The 21,972-nt window shown below is 42.6% G+C and overlaps 1 protein-coding gene across 1 annotated transcript; it reads left to right on the forward strand.

Moving 5' to 3' along the window:
* Positions 1–980: 980 nt before the first annotated feature.
* On the forward strand, positions 981–20,525 carry LOC308098542 (vesicle-fusing ATPase; the record flags this gene model as incomplete). The annotated part of the gene is made up of 18 exons (XM_080446935.1): positions 981–1,063; positions 7,199–7,298; positions 7,623–7,662; positions 8,208–8,374; positions 9,437–9,544; positions 10,811–10,886; positions 11,858–12,013; positions 12,277–12,476; positions 13,385–13,550; positions 14,929–15,003; positions 15,334–15,521; positions 15,828–15,923; positions 16,607–16,763; positions 17,031–17,164; positions 18,385–18,531; positions 18,970–19,104; positions 19,759–19,872; positions 20,466–20,525. The coding sequence occupies 18 exons, from the start codon at positions 981–983 to the stop codon at positions 20,523–20,525; spliced, it is 2,202 nt and encodes a 733-aa protein (XP_080303061.1).
* Between the last annotated feature and the right edge of the window lie 1,447 nt (positions 20,526–21,972).

Here is a 21,972-nt window from a genome sequence, read left to right on the forward strand (position 1 = left end):
AAATGAACCCATAGATCATTTGTGTCTTCTTATAGTCCTTAGTCAGCTACAGCTAAGGGGATATATGTGAGTGTAAAAATAGAAGCCTTACCTACTCAATTAACTACTTTAACAAGCATTTCATTTTCTTTGTAGCCATATTGGACACAGTCGGCAATTAGCTGAGATACGATAACTAAGCTGTGGGCTGGAGATATAATAGAAGACCATAGGAGTTGACCCTCTTCCAACTCCTGAACAGTGGTAGACGCTGTATCACCCACATGAAACAGTGGGAAGGCACTGTTATTGTGGCTTGTTTTGTCAATGCATTGCACTGGATGAGTGCAACACTCTTTCATCAAACTAAATAGAAATACACTCAGAAAGATGCTCATGCTCCACCTGTGTCACATGTCCTGTATGTATGACCTTGCGCTGTGTCCTTGGTAAAAAATGTTCCTGACCTCATATGCACAGTTTGATCCAAATCAGGTTAAAACTACAATTTATTGCTGTGGCACATGATGCACATGACTCCCGCTTTACTGGTTGTTGTTGTTGTAATAAAAGGAATATTGAACTCTTCGTACTGTGCATTTATATCTGCTTATCTTTGTGTTTTTTTCTGGGTGACTTAATGTGTTAGCAAGCAGGGGTCTTCTACTAACAGTGATCAGAAGAGTAAACCCAATCATCATTTTGAAATATGTCACTGTGGAGAGTATTTTCTTCATAAGTTCAACATTTTCACATATACTGTACCTTACTTTACCACCAAGAAGAGATTTCGCCTTAAAATTGTCTCTGTGTCTCTGGGTCGTTTGTTCACCTATCCCTGGCTCCGGCTACCACCCTGTCATAATTTGTCTCTGTCTAGCGAATGGAATTCTCTGGCTTGAAATTAAAACGTTGCGTCAAACATATTGTTTATCTGTTGAACTCACATCTCCTTTTTATCCCCACCCCTCCTCTACCTCCCTTTCTTCATCTTGTAGACCATGCAAGCGGCTCGCTGCCCGACAGATGAGCTGTCTCTGACTAACTGTGCAGTGGTGAACGAGAAGGATCTGCAGTCTGGACAGTGAGTAGTCATCATTAGCTATAATGTCCAAACATTTACTCCATCTGTTCATTTGTCTATATGAGACTTCCATGCATATTTCCATCCAACAAGGGTTCGGGTAGCTCAGTCGGTAGAGCGCTCACCTTTTGAATCACAAGGTTCTGGGTTCGATCCCGATCACTGTATGAGTAGCACAGCTTGGGTAACTAGTTATGCGGTATAAATACTGTGAGCTGACGGTAGGTGTGGCACACCACCTCAGCAATCCATCTCCCAGGGGTCTAGTGCATTGGAAAGGAGATAGACATCCTGTTGCTTGGCTGATACCAACAATAAACCACTCCGACCTACTACTAATAAGAAATTGTTGCAAGGATAAAATATTTTAAACAATATAAAGATATATACGTTAAAGAATCCCTTACTAGTACAGTAGCACAAAATAGGGTTTCAGGCTGTAATCAATAACACAGGTGCCCCAAAGGTTTCAACCTTTAAAGCTTCAACCTGCCTTGGGAAATGACATATGCTGTACTAGAAACGGCTGTTACTTAGCCTCACATTTTTTATCCACTTTTAGCAGTTCAGGTTGTTTTCAATTTGGGTCGATCCGACCCCTTTCTACTGTAGTGGTGTAAAGAGCTTACAAATGGGTTTCTCATGTCTCATAGCAACACTACAGACTGTTGAAACCATTATAGTGGCACATAACTGAAATTGAATTCCACTGGCCTTGGCCGTGTGGCTAATAAAATATCTGATCTGATCTGATCTGATCTGATCTGATCTGATCTTACCTTATCTTATCTTATCTTATCTTATCTTATCTTATCTTATCTTATCTTATCTTATCTTATCTTATCTTATCTTATCTTATCTATGGATCGATCGAGCTAGTAGGTAGTATTTTTTAGGAGATACTGTAGCCTGTGTCACCTAGGACTGTCTCTTTACATTTGGAAGCATTGCATACATTCTACTGTAGGTACTGTAATATAGGTTACTTGGGTGCATCCCAAGTCCCGTATTTGATATTTCTCCAATCCTTGTTCCAATCGGCCATAATTTTACTCTTAGGGTTATCCCAAAGCTCTTATTTGGCAATTGAAAAAGATGGCAGAGAAATAGTACACGTGTAAATGGTTGTTATTTAACAAACAGTTTCAATATATCAGCCCACAGGGTTTTGATATATAATGTAAGAAACCTAAATCATGTTTATTTCATCCACAGCCTGTTTTGTATATTTCACTAACAACACCCTCCTAGCATTTCATGTGTCTTTTCTGAAAAAAAGGATAACTAATAACTAAAACCTACAGTTTGATTGATTGATGAAATACTTTATTAGTCAGAACTGTAAGCGTGTTACATTAAGACATGGCTAAAAGGATAACACAAAAAAATGTCCTGGGGACTCGTTTCCAATGTAGTCCTATGTATTCAATTCATCAACATAGTATGAAAAATCACACCCTGTGTGAAGTGGGCGGTGTCTTGCTAGCTAATCACAATACTGAATGGAGTCAACCAATCATGTACAAAAAATAAATACATTTATTGAAACACTCTTTATGATGGAAGAAACCATAACTTAAGTTATGGTTTCTTATATAGGGCTATGCACATGTGTCATGTGACACTGGCCAATCACAGTCCTGAATAGACTGTGATTGGCCAATCACGGTGCATTGTACAAATTGTACAAATAAAATTGTACAAAATTGTACAAATATCCAAACCTCACTTATAGGGGCGGTTTCACCGCCCAAAAATTTACATTACATGCATCAACAAATACAAACAGGTGCGTTCGGAAATGCACACTGGGAGCGCACTCGCATATTAGTTTGTATTGGCCAGTGCGCTCAGTGCTTTATATCCGAACGCACCCTATACTGTATGTGGGCTAAATTAAAAATATAATTAAAAAAGTATAAAGACAGTAGAGAACAGTGTTGTTACAAATTTGATAGTCAATTTCGGGCTCGAAAAGTAAGTTTGGCCCAGCAACAACCTGACATATTACATGTCACATCGTAACCTCTGAGTATATGAACGTTCAGGGCATACTTTCCAGCAGTAGCCCGATATAGAGATCCCCATAAATGGAGACGATCGACCTACGAAGTCTGACAGAATAGAATCTCTAGAAAGGTAGATTCCTAAAACGTACCTAGCTCTGACATCAGAACACCCCTCCTGGGAACTCCATATATGGAGATAACCGAAACATCCAGGACTGACATCATAGTCCCAGATTTGGGCATAGCTGGCATAGCCTGCTCCATATATGGATATGTCTGACACTATCTGACATCACTGTAGTGACATTAAGGGCCACCTCCAACAGTATAAAGCACCCTGGATGCCATGGTTAGCGAGTGTCCTCAGCGACGCTCGAAGATCATCTTAACTCTCTCCAGAGTACCAGGACGATTAGCTGGCCTTACGAACCAGTTAATCACGGATCGCATATACAAGGACGAGAATCATCGAAGAGAATCCAGTAATAGTTGGTTAGCACAGCCTAAAAGCATATTCTCGCAGTGGCTTTGGATCTGGTTGTTTAATCTGTCCGCTTGGGTGGTTTGATGAAAACAACTCAGAAATCAGTGTTGTTACACAATACACATGCATGACATCGGTTTGTGTTGTGAGTGACATCAGACCAGAGCGTTGTCAGCCTATATAAGCTGTTGCAGACATCTACAGAGATCGAGAGGAATATTGAGAGGTTAAAGGGAGTGAGAGAGAACCAGACTGCCAGACAAAGTCAGTGACAGACAAAAAGAAATAGAGATGCTGAGCTGGTCAGTGACCCTGAAAAGAGGACCACAGGCACTTCAATTCTTTGGTTGTGCTGCTGGGCCAGTGGAGGACAAGGTGTTTTCCTTTGGAGGGTTCTTCTATAACGGGAAGACCTACAACAACATGGATCAGATTGATGTGCACGTCTTCAACACAGTGACTTTGCGCTGGATGACGTTGCCACCAGAGACAACTGGAAGAGGAGAATGTTCCCTTGATGTTCCCTCCATGCACTACAAACACACAGCTGTACTGATAGAAGGTATCATCTACATCTGGGGAGGGCTAGTGAATTGTAAGACAACAGTTGATGACAACTCCTGGTTTAACATCACCGGGGACTGGGACAACATTTTTTATGGATTTGATGTTGACGCCCACAGATGGTTCAAGCCCAAGGTTTCTGGAACTGTTCCAGAGACAAGGTACCTCCACTCAGCCTGTGTCTTGGAGAAGGTCATGTATATTCATGGAGGATACAACCGGCTGATTGGACGTACTAATGACATCTACAAGTTGGACACCACCTCAATGATCTGGTCTTTGATTAACACCAGAGGACCTTCACCACCTGTTTCATCAACTCACTCTGCCACCATCATCAGTACCCTTGCAGAGTTAAATTTACATTGTGATGTAACACGCACACACACACGCACACACACACACACACACACACACACACACACACACACACACACACACACACACACACACACACACACACACACACACACACACACACACACACACACACACATACACACACACACACACACACACACACACACACACACACATGCACATGCACAGCTTCTTCCAGAACAACGTCATCAGGATCATGCAGCCTTTGTCTACAATGGAGAACTGTACATATTTGGTGGCTGGAACTTTGATCTGAGGCGATTCTTCAATGATCTGTGGAAATTTAATTCCCAGACCTTCTCCTGGAAGAAGGTTGAGCCGAAGGGGAAAGGCCCAGATTTGAATAATAAAATGTGCTGTTGTTCATCGTCTTTGGAACAGGATTCGTCTTACAGATCTTACACTTAAGTCCTAGTCTGAAGATGTTATGTAAGCAGCAGTTACAGTATTCAGTACGGTCTGGATCAGTCTGGACTGATATTTGCTTAACCCTGTCTTCTACCCTGAGCCATCCCAAACTAGCAAAGTGTTTTGGAATTAGGGTCATGGGCTTAAGGCAGAGAAGTATCATTTTTTGTTTGATTGTTTGTTTTGGGAAGTTTGAAGCTTTTTTTGTGACATTGAGATGTTGGAGAACCAAGGTGCAAGCTCAATCAAAATGGCATTGAATGAGGGTTCCAGCTATAGAGTCTTGAGAACACTTTTGTTGACAAAAGAGGAAATCCTGCCCAAAAATCGTGTTCTTTGATTGACTTTCTTGATCACTTTTGATGCAATGTTTTCACCTGTCAGTTTGTTGTCAAGAATACAGCCCAAATAGGAAACCTATTCTTTGCTTGAGATTACTATATATCGTCAACTCTGACCGTGAAATCATTTGCATTAAGGGTTTGTTTGGACCCAAAAAGAATGGATTCTGTTTTACCAAGGTGTATGACAGTGCGGATTTAGTTCAGTAGGTGCCAAGGTAATAGGATGTATCCTTCTGAAATGAGACAGAGACAGCTATAATCCCCTCATTCACTGTTTGCTACCGTAGTCCCTGTGACACACTATTTGTTTCAGACTAAAGCCCAAGGCACTTACAATAACACTCGCAACAGTTTGACAGTAATTGAATTCAACGGCAACATTTCATCTTATTTCTCCAAACAATCACAATTGAGTTTTAATAATTCAATGACCTCAAATCAAGATCAAAATACTGCAGACAAGTGAACCAAATTCATTGACAACATGTCTTTTACTTTCCCTGTCACAAACCTGTCCGTAGTCCATAGCTATAATCCCTGGCTAATTTGAGACTAGCAGGCAGTGGAATCCTCTTGGATTTTCACTGAAGAGCTAAGGCGAAGGTGTATGTGTGTATGTGTGCGACTGTGTGTGTGTGTGTGTGTGCGTGTGCGTCTGTGCATGCATGCATACGTGCATGTGTGTGTGTGTGTGTGTGTGTGTGCGTGCGTGTGTGTGTGTGTGTGTGTGTGTGTGTGTGTGTGTGTGTGTGTGTGTGTGTGTGTGTGTGTGTGTGTGTGTGTGTGTGTGTGTGTGTGTGTGTGTGTGTGTGTGTGTGTACTGTACAATATGTGTCTCTCTGGGTATGTATGTGCAGTGGTAGTGCTTCATATTCTCAGCACCACTTCCTCATGTGAACATACATCGCACGCACGCACGCACGCACGCACGCACGCACGCACGCACGCACGCACGCACGCACGCACGCACGCACGCACGCACGCACGCACGCACGCACGCACGCACGCACGCACGCACGCACGCACGCACGCACGCACGCACGCACGCACGCACGCACGCACGCACGCACACACACACACACACACACACACACACACACACACACACACACACACACACACACACACACACAGGCAAACACCCAGTGTAGTTGAAAAGCACATTCCCATTCCTCTCTGTTGGTCGTAGTTTTAGCCACTGTGGAAATACAACTCAGCTCAATGAAATATTAATAGAATCAGTTAGCATCTCTGTGGGCTGCTAAGTATCCAATTGTTCCAGATGTCATCCTAGTCCCTCTGTACAGTATTTTCATTCTTTCCTGGCTGTTTGTGGAGAGAGAAGTATGACCCAGAGGAAGGCAGTGAACAGAATAAGGAGCTGCAAATGAGAACAGGGAGATTATCTCATCCAATAGACCTGCGGTTCCCAGTCCTGGTCCGTGGAGACAACTTGAACTGCTTGAGCGGTTTTCTAACCTACTAGAAAGGCATTTGCTTTGACTTGGCAAACCAAGTCTAACTAGTCCCTGATTCGACAGGGATGTCAGATGATTTCTTCCTGGTGTATAGATATCATGATATGTATAAATATCATGATATTTATAGAGCAAAAACATAAATATTCTACATTCTTAATATTGTTTACTGAGGGCTGTAGAGCAGATGATTTGGGTGATTTATTGGCCCCTCACATTTTTCAAAGATATATTGAAAATATTTCATTCATCAACATTTATATACAGTACATAACATGTATATTAATCGTTGATATTGCTCATTGAATAAAGTGTTACCACATACTAATGGGTTCATTGCATTCCTTCATTGCATTCCTTCATTCATGCAGTCTTTCTCTATTCAGTAGGAATATGTCCAGCATGTAGAGATTGAGATGACTGAATAAAATAACCTCTCACTGTATCGTCCTCTCCTTTCTCCACAGGCATGTAACTGTGAAGACCACTCCCAACCACAAGTTTGTGTTTACAGTGAGGGGCCACAACACTGTGACAGCTGGGACCATCGCCTTCAGCCTGCCTCAGGTGTGCACACACATAGACACAGGCACACACATGCAGGCACGCACGCACGCACGCACGCACGCACGCACGCACGCACGCACGCACGCACGCACGCACGCACGCACGCACGCACGCACGCACGCACGCACGCACGCACGCACGCACACACACACACACACACACACACACACACACACACCTGGCTTTCGTTCACTGACACAAACACACAGCTGCACTTGTGTTTAAATGCACTCCACTAACACTGTTGCCCTCATTATACACACACAATGAATTGCTAGCACTTAACGTTCCGTACTCAATCTTCGTCTCTTTTTGTCCTTGTAGAGGAAATGGGCCGGTCTCTCCATTGGCCAGGAAATTGAAGGTAATATTGCATTTGATTAATATCTTATAACCACGGCATAGAGAGTAGAGACCACTTGCCTGTTATTGTACTGCTATTTCCTTTTTTTTTAATGCGAGAAACCCACATTTGTGGTTATTTTGAGGTGACCTGGTCCTCCTCTAAGTGTAATCTAATTATTTGAGGCTGTGTAGATGGGCAATTTGTAACTGTATTTGTCAGTGATACCGGTAGGTAGCTCATTAAATTGCCCACATTCATTTTCTGCCAGAGAAATGCTAAATCTCTTGCTGGTAGAGATATTGCGCATCTAAACTGCCTCAAATTGCTGTCTAAGACTTATTGCTTGTATCTTGATTAAGCTTATTTCCATATAATACATATTCATGTGGCTATCAAAGGGCTCTTCTATTTCTATTCTGCCTTATGTTGTTCTACTCTAAGTAATGGGAGTCAAATAGTTTCCTAGTTTACTTTAACAAATTTGCTTTAACAAATAGCAAATGATTAAAACCCAAATAGACCTATTCCAGGGGATTCAGTTAACCCAATGTCCTACTTCATAGTGGCTAACTACAACTTCGACAAGGCCAAGCAGTGCATCGGTGCCATGACGATTGAGATTGACTTCCTGCAGAAGAAGAGCACTGACACCTCCCCCTACGACTCAGACAAGATGGCTGCAGAGTTCATCCAGCAGTTCAACAATCAGGGCTTCTCCGTCACTCAGCAGGTTTTTTATTTTTTTATTTTTTTACCTTTATTTGTTCAGGGTAGACCGTTGAGAGCAAGCTCTCTTTTGCGACGACGCCCTGAGTACAACACAAATATATACAATAGAAAGCAATAAACAGCAGTGGCGCAGCCAGAACGCTAGTATAGGCTGGGCCTGAGCAGGAGCGGGTGGGCACGCATGCACGCGCGCTGCACGCGCATGCATGTGTCTCCGACCCGAAAGCGCGCACGAAAATTTGCGGTTATTGCGCGGATATTGGGCGTTTTGGGGCGTTTTTTTGTTACTTTATTTCAGTTTTAGGGTTAGGGTTATGTTATTTAATTCTTATTTTTGCCTGATTTTACCGATTTTTTATCCAAAAATTAATTATATATTGTTTTTACCAAAAAAAATAAAAATAAATTGCTAAATCGATTGGGTGGGCCAGCTCTCTATGTGGGTGGGCCACGGCCCACCCAGGCCCACCCATGGCTACGCCCCTGATAAACAGTGAAGTAAGATAAAGTTAAACATAGAAGAACATAAAATAAAAAAATACAGAGAATACAAAGAATACAACATGATGTAAGATCACAGTGGATATGCAAAACAGGTACACTCTTTACGTAATACCTCATCGAGAAGAACCTTAGAAGACTCTATGGAGATCAGTCTATCCAGTTTCAGAGAGACCTGGAGTTTATTCCATTTGTCAGGGGCATAAAATGAAAAAGCCGATTTTCCTTGTTCACTGTTCATCCGTGGAGTGGCAAGAGAAATGTAAGCTTGTGAACGCGTGTAATATCCCGTAGGTTTGGTGTTTAAAAAAGAAGATAAATACAATTAGATACACATTGTTGTTCACTTGTTCTCAAGCCCTCAGGCAGTCATCAGCACCTTTATTTCTTTCCTCTCCCTCTCTCTTTCCTTTCTCACTTGCACTCTCCGCTCTCCATCCCTCTCTTAACACATTTTACCTCTCTGTGATTCTCTCTCTCTCTCTCTCTCTCTCTCTCTCTCTCTCTCTCTCTCTCTCTCTCTCTCTCTCTCCAATGACATCCGTCTCTCTCTCTCTCCCAGTTGGTATTCAGTTTTTGTGACAAGCTGTTTGGTCTGGTGATCAAGGACATGGAGGCCATGGACGCCAGCATCCTGAGGGGTGAACCAGCCTCTGGCAAGAAACAGAAGGTATTTGATTAGACACAGAACAACCTCTTTAGGAACAGTCTTTTCGCAAAAAATTGGCAGACACAATAGTTAAATCAACACTAAGCTGTTTGCCTCATATCGCAACTCTGAAAGTATACAAATTGGAACCGAATGGATTTGGATCCTTATTGGTCTGTATGAAACCAAATGAAACCAAAATGACCCTTATGGGTCCATTTGGTTCCATTTCAGAGTTATGGGGGCCCTTCAAATTAAAAGGTTTGAGAACCACTGGTATAATGCTATATTAGATCCCTCAGGAATTGCCCAATTCCAGATCTGACAAGTGGCACCTACACGTGCACACCGACACAGATTCTTGACACCAAATTAGTATATTTAATAACTAGTACTAATAATTGTATCCCATGACATTCCCATTAATTTCCCAATGTGAATTAGTCGCTAATGGCAGTCATCATGAGCTTCCCCTTGTGATTATAGTGGATGACAAGTTCATGCACATTTTAATGGGTCTATTTTTCTACAATTTCAACTGTGCTATGTATTTATTTTTTTCCTACTGTATGTGGCCAATGTACTGATGTTTTATTCACGTTGGCTTAATAATTATTCATCTTGGAAATTAACGATGGGTGTTTAATGGAAATACTTAGACTAATGAATATCATAACTCAGTCACTGCAGTCAGACGTCTTCCATCCTGTACCAGGGGACAATGGTATTAAATGGAATGTGGTTACAGAGATGGTTAAAATAATCCTGGTGTTAAACAGATTTGCTTCTCTGTGTCTGGTGGTGAATAATTAATTTGAGATGCAAGAATGTTCCTCAACATGGAATCTAAGCATGTAATAACTGCACAGGGACACGGGTAGCGCCACGTGGGTGGACAGTGGCCCTTTCATTTTTCATTTTTTTCTTAGTTTTATGTATTTCTTAACCAGTTTTTGAGTTCTAATCAGAACTGTGATGTAAGTAGAAACTGCAAACTGTAAGTTCATTAGAATCTATAAATAGGCTGATGAATGAATGAATGGTTGGATGGATGGATGAACGAATGAATGAATGAAGGGATGGATGGATGGATGAATGAACAGGTTAAATATATAAGAGATATAAATGAATGTGTACAATAATTGATGAATGCTCAATGAATAAAAATACAAATGAATGAAGAATACTGAAAGATGCTACATATTATGCTAAGATTCTGATTCACTTTATTAAAGACATGCAGTGTATGCTTTTTCAGCTTATAAGTATTGCCCTCTGTTTTGACAGATTGACGTCGGGTTGATGGTGGGGAACAGCCAGGTGATATTCGAGAAGGCAGAGAGCTCGTCCCTCACACTAGTTGGTACGTTCCTTCTTACATCCCCTCACACTAGATAGTACATTCCTTTTTCAAGTTCTTTGTGGTTGTCACTGCTGCTATATCTATTTCCAACACAAGGGGGCATAGGAATACATTGTGGCCCACTTGATATCCAAACATTAGAATCTCCTCTCTTCTCCTCTCCTACCCAGCATCCATGTATACTTTATGAAGTGATTGTCATTTGGTAACCCCAATGGCAACCTGGATTTCTCTGTATGTAGTTTTCCAGTCATGAAGAAGTAATGGAAAATTATGAAGCAGTTCAAATGTCCTGGAAAATATGTTAATGGATCAGCATGTAAATAAAAATAATACATAAATATAAACTGACATTGGTGTTACAGGCTCAGGGTTAGGACAGACGGCAGCCAAGGGTTATAGGACAAACTTAATCTCAATGACCACACACTGCTTGCCACCATGCCGTTGTTGTGATTATGTGATAGACAAAGGAAACTAAGCTATACGCACATCGACTGTGGCTGGGCTAAAGAGGCTTCAGTTCAATGAAGTGGATCGAACCGTTGTCAGTGATTTCGTAATAAAGTAGTACCTTTTACCTGCGTTGGTGTGCGGGCTCTACCCTTTTTGAATTATATGATAGACAGCTACAAGGAAACAAACACTAAATATATGCATTTAAAATACATATTATATGCCCAATAAATATATATCAATACACATCCACTTTATCAGAGTCACATTTTTGGGGGCACAGTGTTCATTTGCGTGGGTCAGACGGCAGGCCCCCACATTGGACCCCAGGTGCATTCCTCTCGCACCTACCCCATATAGCACCAATTGCAAGTAAGACAATGGAACCTCAAACCATGCTGACACTGCTGCTATACTAACAATCTGTGCTCTGTCCCAGTTCTCTGCATGATTCTATGCATGGGAAACTATAGATCTTTGACACCATATTCACCAGAACTTTTGGTGCTTGACAGGCAAAGCAAAGACCAAGGAGCAACGGCAGACAATCTTCAACCCAGACTGGAACTTTGAGAAGATGGGAATTGGTGGTCTGGACAAAGAGTTCTCTCATATCTTCCGCCGAGCCTTCGCCTCTCGAGTCTTCCCTCCAGACATCGTGGAGCAGATGGGTGAGTTCAACTACTTCTGTAATACTGGTAAACTCTGTCTTGCACCCCTTCCTCTTGCATTCTTTCTATCTTCTCCTTTGCATTCCTCTTGCATTGCATTTTCTTCATCTTCTCACATTCTCCCTTTCTCCTCAGCCCCTTCTGAGGTCTTTCTTTTGTGACTCTCTCTTCTTCCTTGGGTGCTTAATTCTTCTCTACCCTGTGTCCCTTCTCTCTCCCTCCCACCTTTCTTGCATTTTTCCTCTGTCTTCCCCCTCTCACAGGTTGTAAACACGTGAAGGGTATTTTGCTGTTTGGACCTCCAGGCTGTGGTAAGACCCTGATGGCCCGACAAATTGGAAAGATGCTCAATTCCCGCGATCCAAAGATTGTCAACGGCCCAGAGATCCTCAACAAGTTTGTAGGAGAGTCTGAAGCCAACATCAGGAAACTGTTCGCTGATGCAGAGGATGAACAGAAGAGGGTGAGACATAATATCATGATGCTTTATCTTTTATAAATACTAATACTTTATCCTATCCTATTAAAATTGGCTTAAGGGAGGACTAAAATCTCTCAACTAAAAGGACTGGGCATAAAAGGGACAAGGACTGATAGATACAGAGATCTCCATATATGGGCATAAAAGGGACATGGACTGACAGATACAGAGATCTCCATATATGGGCATAAAGGGGACAAGGACCGACAGATACAGAGATCTCCATATATTATCAGTCGGATTGGTGGTGCGACGTAGGTGTGAGGTCGGGTAGTGGCCTGATCTCTAGATCTGAGGGCCGCATAGCGGCCTGAACCTCTAGTATTTTATAACTACTAATGCTGTGATTAATACTATATTACTACAACAGCAGGATTACCAGTATTGTTACTAGTCCCCTTTACTAATTCTTATTTGGATCGCTAACTAGCTTCTGCTTACGAGGTTGCTAATCTTTCTGGGGTCCACATAAAATTATACAGACAGCATAAATACAAACAGTCAGACAGAAATACAAACATTGACTGGCATTCCGCCAGTCTAGACATAAGTTGCATAATAATTCAAAGTCAAAAGTAATTAAAAAAAAGATCATTGACAGACAGGGGTTATCAAACAAACAAATTAGTTGAAATCCAAAACAAAACCATCATGGGAAGTGGCATCATTCCTGTTGTGTGGTCTCTCTCATTATAGTCATTAGTTTCTGTTTAGGTGAATGTTTGCTTTGGGGGCTTGAGCACCTGCCCCTTTGCAATTTGTGCCCATATATGTAGATCCCGGTCATATAATAGACTCAACATCTGTTGTACGGTGAAATTTGGTGGTCACACAGACAACATGATGATAATGATGATCTCAGTAACGTATTCTCTGATGTTGTCCTCCAGCTGGGAGCTAACAGTGGACTCCACATCATCATCTTTGACGAGTTGGACGCCATCTGCAAGCAGAGAGGCACAGGTGCCAGCAGCACAGGCGTGCACGACACCGTCGTCAACCAGCTGCTGTCCAAGATTGACGGAGTGGAGCAGCTCAACAACATTCTGGTCATCGGTAAATTGACCCTTAATCCCATGACCCTGACCTTCTTTCTTATTATCATTATTTTTATATTATTTCCCATTTTAGTTATTCAATTCCCAAGTTCCCTTGCACTGTAGACCCTTGTCGCTGCAGTCTGCAGACCCCTACTGGTTGGTCTTAGGGAGGGTGTAGGGCTGTAGGCAAGCATGTGTCTCCTCTCTGATACCACTCCCAGTCTGCTTCTTTTCATCATGTGTCTCGCTAGCCAATCACAGCACGTCCTGCAGAGCTTAGCCTATGGGCGTGTTTTCCACAGCATGGCGTCACAGCGAAAGACAAATTTTCACGACGGAAAGAAAAACTTTCGCCACGGATGGGTCCTAAACCCTCTTATAGGAGCGGTTACACCGCTCAAAAACATGAAGACAAGAGCAATGTCCACCGTTCAGCCTACCCCTGGCCAGATTCAAAATTAAGCATCAAAATCGATTGATGAACAAAGGACTTCTTTAGTCTGACTTTATTGCCAACCTTAGCATACTGTTATTATATGTAGATGTGTGAGTCTCTCAAGTGGTTGTCCAACAGTTTATGTACAATTATTTACCATCTAGTTGCACTTTTATTTACACCTGTGCTGTGCACGGCGCGACCTCATCCTCCTAGCTCTTGTCCATGGTTGGGAGGTAAGAACTGATACAACTCTAACTCTGTTAGGGTAAACAAACACATCAGTCACACACTGCTAAATCCTGACCGTGAGAGTGTATCTTTAGTGTTAAACGTGAGAGTGTATCTTTAGTGTTAAATGAGCGCTCACTGTTTTGCAGTGCACAGCTCTGCTTCCACACATTTATACTTCTTTGCACCTCAGTGTGGGTGTGGCATGCCGAAAATAGACGATCTACGAGCTCATAATGCAGCGCATCGGGACGCAGTGCACAATATCATTGTACAGTGGAGTATAAATCCAGTGGTGGAAAGTAACTAAGTACATTTACTCAAGTACTGTACTTAAGTACAATTTTGAGGTATTTGTACTTTACTTGAGTATTTCCAATTTCCAATACTTTTACTTCTACTCCACTACATCTCAGAGGCAAATATTGTACTTTTACTCCACTACAATTATTTGAAAACTTTAGTTACTAGTTACTTTTCAGATATAAACTATGATATAATGAAACATACATTAACCACTTTAGCCCTATTTTATACATAGGCTATTTGAAAATAGCAGATCTACAAGCTCTCAACGCGTCGCATCGCAAGTATTTTTATATTGCAGTATTGGTACTTTTACTTAAGTACAGAATTTGAGTACTTTTTCCACCACTGTATAAATCAAGCATTACACCTCTTAATCCTCTCTCCTCCCCTTGTCCTCTCTCTCTTCTCTCCTCTCCAGGTATGACCAACAGACCTGACCTTATAGACGATGCCCTGATGAGGCCTGGCAGGTTTGAGGTCAAGATGGAGATCGGTAAGAACAGAACGGAAGGCTTCTTTCTTCACTTAATTAGCACGTCACTTATTTAGCAAACCAGAACGCTGTCATACTACTGATAAGTAAATGACGTATTGCTTTCAGTGCTTTTCCTTCTCCAGTTTTCTCACGTTCATCATGATTATCCGTGCTTCCTTTCCCTTTCCTCTATCTGCTCTGTCTCTGTCTCTGTCTCTGTCTCTGTCTCTGTCTCTGTCTCTGTCTCTGTCTCTGTCTCTGTCTCTGTCTCTGTCTCTGTCTCTGTCTCTGTCTCTGTCTCTGTCTCTCTCGCGCTACGTTTCTCTCGCTCCCTCTCCCTCCACCCAGGCCTTCCTGATGAGAAGGGTCGAGTTCAGATCCTGAACATACACACCACCAAGATGAAGGGCTTCGGTCTGCTGGCTCCGGACGTCGACATCCTGGAGCTGGCCGCAGAGACCAAGAACTACAGCGGTGCCGAGATCGAGGGTCTGGTCAGAGCTGCCCAGTCCACCGCCATGAACCGCCACATCAAAGTCAGTAGTCGTCTGACCAAATCACGGGGCTAGATTAAGAGTGATGAGGCCAGACTATTTGCTTTTGCTATTAGCTTTTGATTAGCATATGTAGAAGATGTATTGTAGACAAGTCAAAGGTCATGAACATTGCAGTAGGACCAATCCAAGAATTTCTAATTATTTACAGTACAGTATGACAGTTTTATATACAATGGAGACATGGTTCATATTAATATTATGTACCATGTATCCTTATCTCTGTGTGTACAGTATACTATACTGTATACTATGTGTCTTTATAACTACCTGTGTATATCTCTCCAGGCTACTTCTACAGTAGAAGTAGACATGGAGAGGGCAGAGAAGCTGCAGGTCACCCGTTCGGATTTCATGGGATCTCTCAACAATGACATCAAACCAGTACGTAGCTGTTCTTCATGTATTCTTTATTTTGTGTCTTCCTGACGTGAGTCTGTGCACATTCTCCTCAAGAAGGAAATTGATCTGGTCTTTATCTGGTTGAATTATTGAAATTGCTAGAGAATTGGGAATTAACATTAACAATAACTTGGTTATTTCACAAATACAGCTATAAACCTTGTACAAACAATTCATAATAAATATAAAAGCAATGGTAAAGTTTAATCACAAACTGTAAATTAGGTAGTACAAAATGAGTTATGATGGTGGAATCAATAACAGAACTAGATGTATAAATACTGGGACAGGTATGATTAATCATAGCATAATATCACTGTAGAAATGGCTCATAATTTACATTTTCATTATCGCAGTTTTATAGCTCCTGTTGAGTTGGACTCTGTGGGGTGTTGTTAGGATGAAGAATGGCTGATGGTTCCCAGCAATGAGAAGATTCAGTGATTGTGATGTATTAGCCTATTACCATGGATGTGTATTGTGACACCTAACTGCCTAGAATACAAAAATGTATTCCAGTGTCACGAAAGGAGGAAGGGAAGGGGAAATATATATTTGTTAGAAACAACAACCTCAGAATGCTACCCAATTGGTACTCCTGTTAGAAAATTGAAGGAATCAGATTTGTATACACGTAGTTGTTATATCCATTGTTTGTCCTTCAGGCCTTTGGTACCAACCAGGAGGATTATTGCAGCTACATCATGAACGGAATCATTAAGTGGGGCGAACCAGTGACCCATGTCTTGGAAGACGGAGAGCTGCTGGTACAACAGACCAAGAACAGCGACCGCACACCTCTGGTTGCTGTGCTATTGGAGGGTGAGTCTGGAAACACTCACACACAGCACATACACAGTGCTGGTGGTGGCTGTATGACTGGAGGGAGAGATCAGGAAACACACACACACACACACACACACACACACACACACACACACACACACACACACACACACACACACACACACACACACACACACACACACACACACACACACACACACACACACACACACACACACACACACACACACACACACACACACACACATGGACACCTGTAATTGAATCTCTTGTCTGTCTCAGGTCCTCCCCACTGCGGAAAGACAGCCCTGGCGGCCAAGATCGCCGAGGATTCTCAGTTCCCCTTCATCAAAATCTGCACGCCAGACCTGATGATTGGACACTCCGAGATCGCAAAGTGTGCGGCAATCAAGAAGGTATTTATGTAGGTTACGGTATATCGTTCGGTCAGACAATAGTTCCCCTACCTGGCCAGGTCTGCGATGTGAGCTGATATATAGCGGGTTGTGCACAACCTTTCTCACATGAAAAAATCATTACAGGCATTGATGCTATCAAGCCTACCGCTTAACATTGAATTACCAACCTTGTGTTAGGTGCTGCAATTTATTTGAGTAAAATGTGTTACTTGTCGCTCATTAGACTTCACAATGGAGGGGGACAGAAGGGGGGCGGGGGGACCGAGGTGCAATGTAGGTCTTCGGTAGTATACTAATCCCGAATCACGACCTCAAAGCAGGCACTTTTACCATAATCTGTCGGTTAAAGGATCTACACCATGAATTAAAAAAAAAATTTGATATTTAATATCATATGGTGTATGTCCCTCAAACCTTTTTCAAAAGGTTTGAGCCTAAATCATCACTCAGATATACTCATCCCAAGTCAATTGTCTCTGGCTTATACAGCACTTTCAGCTGCAATACCAAAACGTCCTTTTGGGCAGGGGGGGGCTACTGAGCAATTCTGTCTGGCCATCATCAATGCAATGGCAAGGCAAGTGATGTCACTCATTCTGAAATGGCCTGTTCAGACACGCCCATTCTGAAAATCTCTGAAATGAGAATGAATGACTGAATGTTAAAAAAAAATAAATAATTGGGGTACAAGAGACACTGGGGAGCCCAAAAAATATCCCCCCCCAAAAAAAAATGAAATTCATGGTGTGCCTCCTTTAAAATAAAGCTTTTCCCCATGGCAAATTATTTCTTCACATTCCAGTCACACACCTGGTTCTATAAGCACAATTTTGCTAACAAAGTGAGCATGTGAAGACACTTAATGCACCGTAGTTCTTTGATTGCATCATTCTATTTTGTGGGGTTTATTTATATTCTGTTACATTACATTTAAAGCAGGTTGAAAAGGTAGCACAAAAAGAAAGTTAATTATTCCATAGTCTCATCATTCTCTTTCTATGAAAAATGTTGCATAGGATATATTTAATATCTACCTAACTACCTTCCTGGCTTCCCTCATTTCCACCCTGTTGTCTTCCTTCCTCCTTGCATTCCTCCTCCCATTCCCCCCCCCCCTCTCCGTGCTTTGTTCTCCCCTCCTCTGCTCTACTTCACCCCCCCTCTTCTCCTCCCTCCTTCCCTCCATCCCTCCCGCTCCTTCCTTCCGTCCCTGTCAGGTGTTTGACGATGCTTACAAGTCCCAGCTGAGCTGTATTGTGGTGGACGACATCGAGCGTCTCCTGGACTATGTCCCCATTGGTCCTCGCTTCTCCAACATGGTCCTCCAGGCTCTGCTGGTGCTGCTAAAGAAAACCCCGCCCAAGGTCAGACTTCAGCATGAGACAAAATGAAGGTCATATTTGTGTCCCCCGCTATTGCATGCCTGTAACTTCACTCTACAGCAGGTTTCACAGCAGCACATATGTGGAGTGATACTAGATACAGCTATATGGATAGTGTCTAATATCTACTTTGATGCAGTGCAGGTTAACCATTATAATGTATTGTTGCATGATTAGGTCCTTTTTCATCGCTAGAATTTCTAAAGATTTGCACAAATTTTCACGATTTAAAAAATAAATAGCAGATCTGCAAGCTCATAGCGCGGCACTCGGTGCCGTGCTATGAGCTTGTAGATCTGCTATTTTTGAATAGCCAAAGAAAATATGACACAGATGAGTTCCCGGATTGAATGGGTTAATTAACTCATTAATTAATTACTTCAATTAAAATGCATATTTATTTTTGTTTTGACCCTGCAGGGCCGTAAGCTGCTGATCATCGGCACCACCAGCAGGAAGGACGTCCTGCAGGAGATGGAGATGTTGGACGCCTTCAGCACCACCATCCACATCCCCAACATCAACACCGTGGAACAGCTGGTCGAAGCCCTGGAGGTATGCGCTACACCACGTACTACAACACGCACGCACGCACGCTCATACACGTACAAGCACGCTCACACACACACACACACACACACACACACACACACACACACACACACACACACACACACACACACACACACACACACACACACACACACACACACACACACACACACACACACGCACGAGGTCACTCACACACACACACACACACACACACACACACACACACACACACACACACACACACACACACACACACACACACACACACACACACACACACGCACGAGGTCACACACGCACAAGGTCACACACACACACACACACACACACACACACACACACACACACACACACACACACACACACACACACACACACACACACGCACGAGGTCACACACGCACAAGGTCACACACACACACACACACACACACACACACACACACACACACACGCACAAGGTCACACGCACGCACACACACACACACACACACACACACACACACACACACACACACACACACACACACACACACACACACACACACACACACACACACACCCACACACACACACACACACTCGCGCAGTCATGCACAGATTTATTACACACACTCTGACCCTCACCTAAACCTCTCTCTGCTGTGTGTGCAGCTGCTGGGGAGCTTCACAGAGAAGGAGAGGGCCAGCATTGCACACCAGATGAAAGGAAAGAGAGTCTGGATCGGCATTAAGAAACTCCTCATGCTCATTGAGATGTCACTGCAGGTACTGTACTCTGCCGCACCTCTCACACTTACAGATAGCCTGCCAAATCCTGTGAGATTGTAAAACTGCTAGTTTTAACCACTTGAACCCTAGCATCCCTATTCTGGGGCTAACATTCAGCAACCATGGGAATCTGGTTAACTAAGTACACTGTATAGGGTTTATCTTGTAATTAGATTTGATTTGAGTGACATTTGCCCAAAATAGTGACACCAGTTAGCCCTACCAGGCTATGACACCAGAGTTGACTGCATGGGTCTTCAAAATATTTTGATCCATCCATAGTGCAAAGCACATAATGTGCAAAGTGCAAGTGAATTACCGGTACAGTAAAACTGTCCTGTTTCAATGCATTTCCTCCTGACCTGCTGTACCTGGCCATGTACATTTTTACATATTTAGTTGTCTTTCCCGTCAACAGCATGAAAAACATTAACTGCTTTACAAATATTAAGAGAGGGGCTGCATCTACTTTACTGAGTCTTATTGTTTTCTCTATCTGTCTCTCACCCTCTCATTCCTCTCTGCCTGTCTGTCTCTCACGTTCTGTCTTTGTCTCTGTCTGTCCTCTCTGCCTCTCTCTCTTTCTCCAGATGGACCAGGAATACAGGGTGTCCAAGTTCCTCTCTCTGCTCAGAGACGAGGGGGCGTGAGTACCGCAGCTTTGCACCAATCCCCTCTCCTCTCTCGCCTGTCACTCAACTTCAATCATCTGATAGCACACCTCTTCTTTTTATTTTTTCCCTATTTTTGCTCATCCCTATCCGTGTTCAGTGTTTCCCCTAGGATGGAGTTTCAAAAATGTATCCGTGTTCAAGTATAATCTATAAAGCAATTATTGATATTTATTTAACTACACATAATACTATATCAACAATCAACCATATGAAGTAAAATCGCATACATCTCAGTCCCCTCCTTTCCCTCCCGACCACTTCCAGCTCTCTACCCTACCCTGCCCTCATCCCCAAACCCTCAAGGTTCAAGGTCGGTCTAAACTAAAACCTTAGTGGTGCCACTGTTGGCATCCTGCCTGAGAGCATTTCAAGGGCTATTAAAGAATGGCTCTAAGCCTCTCTCAAAAGGAAATAAAATGAAAATAAAAATGAGCTGGTGAGTTAGTGTTAGGCCAATGGCTGCCAGCTTGCTCAGTGATGGGTAGAGCTGCCCCCATCCGTCCACCCCTGATGGCAGACATCAGGTGCAAGTTGCATCATATCCTGCAACACATCAATCTAGGCTAGAGAACAAAATTAATAAATGCATGTCTATCAAAATTATTATATGTTAATGTTAATTGTTCTCTGAATAAAATTATACCTAACGTGAACATCAAGATGCTTCTTAACAGACACACATGTGGTCTTGTCCACCTTTTTGCCACAGAGGGACTGATTTGTTGGAGGATTGGGTCCTCAATGACAGTGCCCTGGATTCCTTCATCCACAATTCTGTGCCAATGTGTAATTTGTCTTCTTGCCAATCTCAAAGAGAACAAATGAGCTTATACCTAAAATATTTAAAACTTTGTGATGATGTGTTGACAAAATAAAGGCAAGCAAGTCATTTACCTTTCAAAATACTGCCAGCTCCAGGGGGTCAGTGCAATTTGTGTGATGAGCATGTTATTTTTTTTTGTGAGGTGATAGGGGCACTTGCTCACTGCCTCTTGTTCAAGAATGACAGCAGGGTCAAAGGCATCCAGCACTGTAAGGACCCTGTTCAAAGATTAAAAAAACAACAACAACAAAAACAGATTAACAGAGCCCTCTCCTCTCCTCTCCTCTCCTCTCCTCTCCTCTCCTCTCCTCTCCTCTCCTCTCCTCTCCATTTATATGCTTTACTCAGTTGTGTGATTTGACCTGGATATAAATCGTACGTAGTACAACATAATGTTAGGTTGTAAGAGATAAGACAGCTCTGCCATATCTCAGGTACATAATAGGGGAAACACTGTATTCTCATCCTTCTTTCATCAACCTATCAGGTGATTTCTTTGTCCATAGAGTCACTCCCATTTCACTACTTACACTGTGTCAACCTGTCATCATTTCCATCAACCTCCTGAACAAAACACACGCATTCAATAGATTATGACCC

Source organism: Gymnoscopelus braueri (genome assembly GCF_963280865.1).
Source record: "Gymnoscopelus braueri genome assembly, chromosome: 13".
Classification (NCBI taxonomy): domain Eukaryota; kingdom Metazoa; phylum Chordata; class Actinopteri; order Myctophiformes; family Myctophidae; genus Gymnoscopelus; species Gymnoscopelus braueri.